Below are 10,774 nucleotides of genomic sequence, written 5' to 3' on the forward strand. Positions count from 1 at the left end.
GAACAATTACAAATATTACCCAAGTCCACCCTACAGCGGAAGAGATTTGTCTATTCAATCCAATATGGCGGACAAATCAAGTCCCAGATAGCATGTCTCTTCTCGGCCTTGTTCCAGACTATGGCAGTGATTCCAACAGTTCATCTGAATCCGATCAAGAAGAAAATAATCTAGGTGAAGCTAGAAAAGATTCTGGTGACAGCAAACATGTCAATAATAAGCCAACTGAACAGCAAAACCTTCAGATACCACTTCCTTTGCCAACGTTGGATGTCAGCAAAGGTTCATCATCGGGCACAAAGGATTTAAACCAGCGAACTTACCAGACGTCTTCAGTTTTCTTTAACCCATTTCTTGCTGAAGAGAAAAAGAAACTTTCTGTTCTGGAGAAACACGTACAGCTTTCAGAGAGCAAAACGGAAGAAGATAACAAACGCAAGAAACAGATTTGTTTCAAGTTTCAGAAAGGCCGGTGCAGACTCGGAGACAAATGCAAGTTTTCCCACGGGTTGGCTACTGATGTTCCAAGTTCTGAACCTGAAAAACCAAAAGAGCTCAACATAGCTCCCAGCTTCTCTAACACAGCGACCGGTTATGAACCCGATGAGGATGAGGAAAGCTGGGAGCTGCAAAAGAAGAAAAAACGAAAAGCGGGCGTGACTGATTCTCTTATCCCACCAAAGCTAGCTATGGCAGCTTACGAAAAACAGCGGCTTAATGATAAGCCTTGGTCACGATCATAATGCTTTGTTAAAAAATCGCCTTTGTAAAGGTGGGTGTCATTAATATTAGGTTTTCCTTCATATAGTATTATTTAAGGCTGTCAACTTGCTATCATTCCACATAAGCTAAAGGGACGAGGTTACCAAGATTTTAGTTGGCTGTAGTGCCAAATGAGCTGTTGACTCATTTATTATAATATCAACAAAAAGTTGAAGAACAGTACTGTTGCTACCACCCGACTCTATAAGCTTCGCTTCTTTTGGGTGGGAGCAAAATGCACGTTTGTGTTACTCCCCCAGGGTAGAGTGTTGTAGTGTTAGCTGGTGATCCTCACAGTGATGCCTTTGAAGTAAAAAATAAATTATGGTTATTTGAAAGTCCTTTCAAAATGACAAATAATGACATAATATCTTTTCTGAAAAATCTTCTCTCTTTCCAGAGATATTCAAGTTTTTGTTCAAATACTAATAATGTCACAAATCGTCTCAATACAAAGATAAATTGCAAATTCAGAATATTTCGGCAAATATTGAAACAAAAAAAAACCATCTCAGGCCAAAGTGGGGTGGGAGTGCCCCAAAATGTAAAATCCCCATAGCTCCACCCACCCCACCCCCCCAAGCTCCACTAAATACATGTAAATAGGTCATTTCCAAGTTGCTGTGAACCTCATTATGAAAGTGACGATTTGTTCAAAGTTTTTTTTGTATGAAAATTAGCTTTGTTTGCATGTGAATGAAGAATGTGCCCAATAGGTTTTTCGGGATCTGAGATTTGGTTTATTTGAAGGCCGGGATTTAAGAGTTTTGAGGAAAAGGGGAGCAAGATTTGGGATTGTTCTTATGCACGAAACATGGGAATTGGCAATTTTACGAGTTTCGGGAAGTCTGTTGACGAAAATGTACAAAGAATATCAGCACCAATACCTTCATTTTGATGGAAAAGAGGTACAAATGTACAGCTAATTGAACCTAATTGTCAGTGCTTGAGTTTGCTGTGAGAGAATTTAAACTCACTGATAATGATTGAAATCAGGTAAGGAACATATGAAAGGGATCGGGATTAGCCGATAAAAAACCCTTGGGATTACGGGATTGAGGAAAACTTTTGTCGGGATGGTGGGATTGAAGAATCCTATTGGAGACCCTCAATGAAAACTTACTTTCATAATAAAGGCTATGCATGAAGCCTCGCTTTCATAATGAGATTAAAAGCAAATTAAAAATGGCCTTTTTTGATGCCACTTGAGTAGTAGATTGATAAGTCATAACTCAGTGAATATGTGGTGCCCAGTTGACAACTTTCTTTCCTCTTGTTATTGGCTAATCTCTGTCAAGAGGGCCAGTTATGGATAAATAGCAAGAAACTCTTAAAATAGGGTTAATGTTTTATATCAAGCAATTAAAATTGGAAGTCAGTTCTGGTTGGGTGGTTGGCTATATATCCTGACCAGATTTTAGATTTTTAACTCTGTTTCCTTTTCTTCCACTCACTGCTAACTTCTCCTTTATTTCTAAGGTGATTATCGGCTTCCAAACACCAAAGGGAGCTATTGGGTACCCCTCAGATAATGATGACGAGGGGAATTCGCGAGTCAGTCTGATCTTTTTTTGAGTAATTCCAAGGCTATAGCCTTTTGTAAGGTGAAAAGTCGATCCCTCCACTCATTATATGTGCCAGTTTATCTTTATTAATTTTAATATCGAGTCATTCTTGCACCAGAGGTGGTATAGCGATTAAAATGAAAGCTTTAAAGCAGGTTAAACAGGGTTGAAAGTTAAAACCTAACCCGAAGTACCCTCACTCTGATACACGCGAAATTCAAGTCTAGGTAATATAACAATCAAAACACGAAATGAACACCTGTTAACGGCACCAAGCGCTGAAAACTGACCATACACGGACCAATCACAGTTTACTAGCTTTGTTTTTACTTCTTCAATTAGTTGACAAACTGGTGCAAGCTTTGTACTAAAACCTTTTTACAGAGCACAGTAAATGAGGTGAAACCTAAGAAAATAGGCATGTGCAGTTTACTCTTGACGCGGATTTGAGAATCGCTCTTTGGATTAATTTTCTATGGCACTGATTTTTTTCTACATTCGCAAAACGAACTCTTTTCTCTTAATGCAAAAAAAGAGCCAGGCCGATTTCACGGTTGGGGAAACATATTATTCCAATATTTCGAAAGGCACGGCCTTTCTTCTTCTTCAAGGTATTTCAGAAACACCCTGAAGAAGGAAGGATGTGCCTTTCAAACAATAGTAATCACATATTTTCTATTTTCCTAACCGTGAAATCGGCCTTGCTCTTTTTTTTTTTTTTTTTTTTTTGCATTATTTCTTCTACAGTTTGTTGCTGAGTAGAACCTACACTACAGGGCCGGTGCTTTTATCTTGTCACGGTGGTCCTTACAAACACTGTTTCTGGTTTTTACTGAATAGTCTTTTCTCTCAACTGATTGAACTTGTACGCTCTGTGCAGTGATTTACCGAATCTCCCAGACGCTTAAGTCCGGCAATTCTGCATAAACTACTGGTGGTCGTTCCATGGAGTCGATCTTCTCGTCAATCAATTTATCGGGGGCCGATTCTTGCTTTGCCGCTTTGAGTGTCGGAATCTCGAGAAGGTCTTCGATGGGGACTCCAGCTTTCTGCGGCTGTGGCTTGGGAATTTCCAGACCTTTGCGCCAAATTGGTTTCCTTCTTACATCCACTATCACGATCTCTTCCTCAAATTCATCGTATTCCTCATCAGATTCTTCTTCTTCCTCTTCGTCGTCATCTAGAATCATTGGAATTTCCGTCTTGTCCCGTTTGGCAACTTCCGGTCGGATCTTGCTCTCGTTGACTCTATCGGCTTCAGGTGTCCTCCTGCGCAGGCTAAAATAATCGCTGGGATATCTTAAGAAAGCGTTGATGGTGGAAATTTCAATACCCCGGCGCTTTGCGTTGGGTGATTTCCGCTCTTCCATCCACTCGGGTACGTCAATTTGGGATCTTTCCTTTCGGACTAGCACAATCGGGTGTTCGTCGCCTCCACCGAAAGGCTTCGTGATGCGTTCTTCTTCCTCCTCGTCGTCATCTAGAATCATAGGAATTTCTGTCTTGTCCCGTTTGGCAACTTCCGGTCGGATCTTGCCCTCGTTGACTCTGTCTGCTTCCGGTTTCCTCTTGCGCAGGCTGTAACAATCGCTGGGATATCTTAAGAAAGCGTTGATGTTGGAAATTTCAATATCCCTGCGCTCTGAGTTGGGTGATTTCCGCTCTCTCATCCACTCGGGTACGTCAATTTGGGATCTTTCCTTTCTGACTAGCACAATCGGGTCTTCGTCGCCCCGACCGGCAGGCTTCGTGATGTGTTCGATAAACCGCCGGCTCTCGCCACCACCCCCGATAGTCTTCGTTGTAAATGAACGCTCGTATACTGAACCATAGCTATAGCTACCGTTGGAAAACGATCCTGACGACATTGTTGAAAACTCATCTCTGGCGAACATCTTGACATCATGTCGTGGAAACCCAGGCGCTTGTTTTGTTGTCATCTCGACCATGCTTCGCTTTCCTCGGTCAGACTCGATTTCAGAGCTCGTAGTTGTAGTCGATGTTACCACAGTCCTCTTCATCACCTGTCTAACACTCATTCCTCTTCCAGAACTGTATTCCATGACTCCTTTGTAGGCTTGTTTGCCGCAGACAAAATGAATTACGATAACCTACGTCTTCTTTGCTTTGTTTACTGTAGTTTGGTTTCCCTTCAATGCACTTTGTCGCCAAGTTCCACGACTTTTTCGCAAATTCGCGTCTTCTTGTTTGCTCAGGGAGTTTACGTCACTCGTTTTTCGTCGGGTTTCTTTCCGTGTACAGCAAGTACAACGCTCCTGTACAGGCCTAGAGAAAAATAGATGAGCGTCAAATTTGAATATATGATTACAGCACAGTTTCACCACAATTAACTATTTATGCGTAAGGCATTGAGTATATTAGCAAGTAATTCCACGGTCCTTTGGACATGATTAATTACTCACTCGTGATTTCAAGTTGTCAGTCGTCTTTTGAGGTATAACTTTGAGGTTTTCAAGCAAAGTCAAAAACCTATACAAATGACCAGGCTATGCACGCAATCTTCGCAGGGCAGTTATCAGACTTGGCTGCCTTTTAAGAAAGCACCTAGGGGATGACAAGGTAATCCTTTAAAATCTGTTCATTCTTGCAGAGCGGTCTTGCATTGGTGGGAGTACACTTCTAATTTCAATTAGAAAAAACCGGATGCATCAAAAAGAACAATAGGGAAAGGAATAAATTAAAATGTGGCGCACCTAGAGAAATTATACACAAAGTTAGATCGTTTCAATTGAAGGGCTGAGAACCCAACCGACCTAAATGTATTTCAGCTTTGTTTTTGTTGTTTTTGTTAAGATTCACCGGAGGTTTTTCATGTGGCCTTGAATTCCTCCAGGAAAAGTTGCGCCAATGTTTTATCCGCTGCTTTGCGCTTCGTTTTGTGATAAAACCTGAAATTTTGCCCATAATCATAGGTTTTTATTGCAAACGAGGCGCAAAGCAGCGGATAAAATGTTGGAGCAATGTTACCTGAAGGAACTCAAGGTCACATGCATTCAGGTCGGTTAGGTTCTCAGCCAGCCCTTCATTTGCAAAGAAGTGCTTCCTTTTCTCTTTCAAAGTCGCTGTAGTGTACAGCTGTCACGTATCGTAATTTTGCATAATAACAATTACAAAACGAACAATTGTGGTGGAATGAACAAAAGTGTGCTGCTGGGAAGTTATTCAGATTTAAATGATTTCAAATGTTCTTAATGAAGTTTGGCTGTTTTCCTAACATAATCACAGCGGTGTGCATGCATGGTTGACGTCAAGATTCAATTAACCTTTACGCGCCAATATTGCCATCGAATATCTCTTTACAAGATCACTGCTTGATCAAACATTCAGGTCTTGAGAGTAAATGAAATGATCACCAAAGATGAAAATGTGAATTCTCCCAACTAGTAGTATAAGAAATGTGGGAAACAGTGAGGAGAATCTCCACACTGATCTGGGGCTGAAAAGGTTACCTCAAAAACAAATGGACAAGTGATCGCATGAGGTGGGAATGAATAAGAATCAGTGTGGTGCTAGGAAAATCATGTGGGGCATCAACTATATTATTTCTATTTTGATGCTGACAGAGAAAGAAAGATGGTAAATTTGTCTCTTTTATAAACACAGTAGTGTATATCCTCTTACTCGATTCTTCAAAACTTGTAAAAATTATTTGGCTTCAAAACGGGATTTTCTGAGGTTAAAATCTTTAAAATGAACTACTTTTCGTGACAACTCTTTATCAGGCTGACAGTGTTTTCCTTTGTAACCACTTCATGATGTTTTAAATGAAGTGTTAATGATGGACTGATTAAGTTACGACGGCAGGGAAAATTGACTTCCGCGATTGTTCAGAACGCTCATTCCATGGTTTCGATTCTTCAACTTTCAACTTTATGTAGAATTCTTAGTTACAATGGGCTGGCCCACTGATACATCAGTTGGAAAGAAGAAATGAAACTGAATGATATGACTACATGAGATTGGCAGTCGAGTTGGTCTAGTGTAGTGACAAGGGTCCGACTGTGGTTGCCGGGTCACGAGAATGGAAAAGATGAATTGAAGTTTGAAATAAGAACTTCAGTTTGGTAATTGGTACAATATTGCAATATTGAAACTTTTAATTTTATGCTCGACAATATAACATGAAAAGTTCGAAGAGTATTATTTGAGAATTGTCGATTTTGGACCCGGCGATGGTATAAATTAAAGGTTCGCAAAATTTTCATGCCATCTGTAAGTAAGGAATTATTAATTCAAGGGTACGCTTTGAATGGGAAAATCTTTCCTTCATCAACGTCGCACCCAGATCTTCTCAATGGTTGAGGCAAAGGCTACTGCAACAAAAAATTACGCGCGCGAGCGAAATTTCGAAGTTGCATTGCGTGATAATTCATCAGTGCATACACAATTCCTCGAAGCCTACAATCACTTCCCGACCTCCTACAGAGCGGGGAGGCTGAATATGTTTTTAAAAACGGTAAGTAGATGACCCTGGAAACTGAGCTAAACAAGGTACTTTCCCCCACGAGAACAAATCTGTAAGATCGTCTCTACATTAGTGGGGTTTCTTTTCCATTTTCTCCAATTTGCAATAAAACTTAACTAAATAAATAAACTTCGGCGTAAAGGAAGTGTGTGCGCATTCATCGCTAATAATATGCTGTAGTCACCAAACCTGACCAGTCCTTGTCCAAATGTCAATTACCTTCTTCGGTTCCACACAGCGTTTTTAAACAATTTGTGATTCAGTTCTCCGGTACAGTCAACAGAAATGTTCCCTCCGCACGATCAGTAACGGAATCCATACCCAACTGGCAATAAAATTGAGAACAGCTTCTCATCAACGAAACTATTTCAAACACAAAGCTTTGTTGTTTTAAGTGACGGGTTCTCATCAAAAACAGATTATTGTGGTTATGAGGTTAGCATAGGTAATTACTTAAGGACTTGTGGAGTTTAGCTTGTGTTTTCTCCAGCCCAAAATGTCCACGTTTTCTTTAAATCTCTACCCAAGGCCTCTCCTTAATGTAATTGTGTAAGTTTATTTCTCCAGTTATTTGATATTGTAAATAGTGATGAGATATACTTCGTGACAAATTATGTAACAATGAAAAGAGGTCAAAGAGATCGGGGTGAGTAAATACAGCAGACGATATGATAAGTAAACCTTGCATATGCTCGTCCCAGATCTCTCTCGTTATCATGATTTCCCGCTTCTCATCAAACTTTTGATGGAGATGAGTTATAAAAATTGCGTCGCTAGAGGACACGTCACGTTAGCAGTTACGCCCGACGTTTAAGGGATTTACCTAAGCATCAGCTGTTTGGGTTTCTCCCAGAATAAAAGATTCTGTAACAATGCAGGTCCTTTCAAAATTTCTCACCAGGAGTTTCCAACAAACTTTTTAAGCACGTTTTAACATTAAGTGTTTTTCATTGAACACAACGTTGCAGACCCAATGTGAAGTTGTGCACTGGAATCCCGTTATTACGGCAACCAACAACCCTCTTACAACTTGCCAATATTAACCGGGTTGGAGGAGGTTACACATTAGAACTGAAATATATGACTGCATCTTTGATTCGGGCCAAACTGTTGTCCGTAATATCTTATTGACCTGGCTGTGAGTGGCCGTAAGCCGGGGTTCCACTGTCTGAGGGTTACCCTGCAAAAGTCTGGCAAACGTGTTGTCCGCGAAAGTTGGAACCAAGAAAGACCCACCGCGGCCGAACGCTCGCCATGCACGTTACTGCAGGTGCAGGGCCGTAGCCAGTATGAGGCAAACCGAGGCACTTGCCTCAGTCATTGTTTTTCTTCGGGGAAAGTAAGATTTTTTTGGAAGGAGAAAGAAAGGCACTAGCAGCAAATAAATTCACAAACAGTTAAACAAATATAAAAAATGTTAACACCACATGGTATTATGTTTAATGATAACCCGAATCAGGCAGTGGCCTGAATTACAGATGAGAAAAATTAAGCAAAAATTCAAGCTAACCAGCTGCAGGCAGCGACTTCCTAAAGAAAACTGCCTCGTTTTCATGTGTTTTGACGCCATTTTGTCTTCTCTGATCTGAACGAGGAAAATCTATCAAAATGCAGCATTCTATTTCCCTGCTAGCAGAGGTCTCTGCCTTCAGAGACCTCTGCCAGCAGGGAACGCTCTATCTAATCAACAGCCTTTTTTCAAAGAAAGCGGTAAGTAGATGCTTTCATAACATGCTTTCAGCGCTTCTCAATAATCGAAACAAAATTTAACCTTGTTTTGACATTATTTAGCTAAGCAACTTTGACTTTCAGTCCATCTAGTGAAGATGGCGATGTCAGTGAAGAAGCCACCGGAGATGGTGGGAAAGAAGTTGTAGAGGCCGAAAGCGGACAGGCGACAGCGCGACTAAGTACAGGAAGCTGTTCGTGCGAGCGCAGCTTTAGCGCTCTCCGCAAGTTGAAGACCTGTGGTGAGTTGCATAAAATTCAATGTCGGGCGTAACTGCTAAGGCCAGACCTTCAGCCCAGTCACATTCAGTATTTTAACGTCTCACTAGAGCATTTACGCCCGCCGTTAAGTTTTATGCAACTCGTCCCGGGTGCCGTTCATCGATGGGCTCCAACAGGCTGAATGGCCTTGCATTAGCCCATGTCCACAGCGAAATTCCTGTGGACCCGCTCGAGGTTCTACAGCGATGGGATGCTAGTGGACACAGGCGAATCACGCTGGCATTTAACAGCTAAATTCGTTGCCTTTTAGAAACGAAAATCCTCAAATAAGAACGTTTGACTTACTTACTTACTTATCCTCTTTGGGCCCACGTGGACTCTTAAGGCCGGAAGAACGTTTGAGACCAGGTTTTATGAGCCTGCGAGACTGAGCACCCCCCAACAAACCCTACTTTTCACGAAACCGCTTGTCAGCCGAGCCTGGTTTAGGTCGTTGTTAATTAAAGCCTTCATATAGAAACAAACCACCAACAAACACATTAAACCGTCGCATACAAGAACACAGAGCTCCTAAGTTAGCATTTAAATAGCTCCCCTCCCCCCCTCCACCCCCCCCCCCCCCAAAAAAAAAACACCTAGATCTCTAGATCTATATGGCCTTTAGGGCTCCTAGCGGCATTTTTGTCAAATAAGGTTTGATCCCAGTGTTTTGTTAAAACGTAGCCATCATATTTAAGACCCTAAATAGCTAAGCGGGGAATTCAACCATGGATATTGCCTCAGTCCTTATTTTTTTCTGGCTACGGCCCTGAGGTGTAGAACCAGAGTTCTGGGTAGTGATTTAAAGTGGCTCAGTCACAACGGTTTCCCGAGTACTTAAATTCCCAGCACTTATAATTTGATAGAGCATTGCAGCCACTCTTAACAAGTTGGTACTACAACAATGGTATCAAACAAATGTATAAACATTGTTAAAAACAAGTTATGGTCATATTTTCGACTTAATACAGTTATTTGGTTACCATATCAACAATATAACGTGTTAAAAACAGCCCTAATTTTGGCTTTAAGTGATTATAACTCAAAAACGATCTCATTGACCCACTTTTTTTTATCATAAGTCAAATTGTGATCAGCATGACAAGACGCAACGTAGTTGCGAGTGTTAAGGTTTTACGCCCAATGAATGTGGAGTACTATAAGTATATCCTTCCAGAGTGAATAGTCTTGTCGTGCCACAAAACGCAAACTCGAGTGTCATCTGAATTGATCAGTTGCCAACGAACTGACCGGCACCCCTTTAGATAATAGTGGAGAACGGCACTGGAGCTAGATCAAAAATTCTTTGAAACGACACAATACGTGGTCAGTTGCCATTGTTAGGTCACGGACGTCACTGTTTACTCCTGAATAGGGGCGTATGGCCAAAATAGTTTTGTCAAAATACCTGATAAGATGTGTTAGTCAAAACAACTGCATTAAACAACGCTGACTTGTTTATTGCAGGTCACGATCGAGATTCAGTGGCTTGTTACCAGCTGGATCAGTTGTTGGCAATTGGCCTTATCTTAAACACTTAAGCCAACTGATCAAATCTTGCCTTCATTGTAACTATCTGGAGTCTACGGACATGCAGGCATTTGGGTAGGCTAAACAAGAATAGCAGAATTTGGAACTTAACTACCCCTTTTATTCCAACCGAATCACATTTAAATTCTGGCGTATTCACAGTTTGAATAATTGACAAGCTATTTCAAAAACAGTCACCAAACCACTGCAGCGAAGTATAAGAGGTAATTTTAGGCAAAAGGGGTAGGACGTCAGGTCGGAAGAAAGAAACGGTGTGTAAATTTTCAAACGATGTATGCGTAAGAAACTGAAGTAACGAGATAATGCTGTGTAAGTAGCATGTGAATCAAACGAGTTTCTCAAGTCCGTCAGTGATAAAATCTTTAACAACTCAGTAATTTCATGAAATAATCATTTATAAAGTCAACCAAAAAGGATTTAA

General features: G+C 41.0%; 2 protein-coding genes across 5 annotated transcripts; one reads left to right on the forward strand and one right to left on the reverse strand.

Moving 5' to 3' along the window:
• Positions 1–30: 30 nt before the first annotated feature.
• Positions 31–6,992, forward strand: LOC146452829 (uncharacterized). Its single transcript, XM_085097389.1, has 2 exons — positions 31–772; positions 4,941–6,992. The coding sequence occupies exon 1, from the start codon at positions 93–95 to the stop codon at positions 741–743; it is 651 nt and encodes a 216-aa protein (XP_084953515.1). The 5' UTR covers positions 31–92; the 3' UTR covers positions 744–772; positions 4,941–6,992.
• Positions 2,391–7,153, reverse strand: LOC146452830 (uncharacterized). 4 transcript variants are annotated; one of them, XM_085097380.1, is made up of 2 exons: positions 7,003–7,153; positions 2,391–4,613 (listed from the first exon to the last, which is right to left on the reverse strand). In XM_085097380.1, the coding sequence occupies exon 2, from the start codon at positions 4,388–4,390 to the stop codon at positions 3,212–3,214; it is 1,179 nt and encodes a 392-aa protein (XP_084953506.1). In that variant the 5' UTR covers positions 4,391–4,613; positions 7,003–7,153; the 3' UTR covers positions 2,391–3,211. The 4 variants fall into 4 exon arrangements, with proteins under 4 accessions (XP_084953506.1, XP_084953509.1, XP_084953508.1 ...); XM_085097383.1 differs by having other exon boundaries at positions 7,033–7,150; XM_085097382.1 differs by having other exon boundaries at positions 7,008–7,141.
• Between the last annotated feature and the right edge of the window lie 3,621 nt (positions 7,154–10,774).

This window comes from Pavona decussata, unplaced genomic scaffold, assembly GCF_977016875.1.
Source record: "Pavona decussata unplaced genomic scaffold, jaPavDecu1.1 SCAFFOLD_366, whole genome shotgun sequence".
NCBI lineage: Eukaryota > Metazoa > Cnidaria > Anthozoa > Scleractinia > Agariciidae > Pavona > Pavona decussata.

Coding starts and splice junctions, on each gene's coding strand:
- LOC146452829 (XM_085097389.1), top strand. CDS start 93: ATGTCTCTTCTCGGCCTTGTTCCAGACTATGGCAGTGATTCCAACAGT.
- LOC146452830 (XM_085097380.1), bottom strand. CDS start 4,390: ATGGAATACAGTTCTGGAAGAGGAATGAGTGTTAGACAGGTGATGAAG.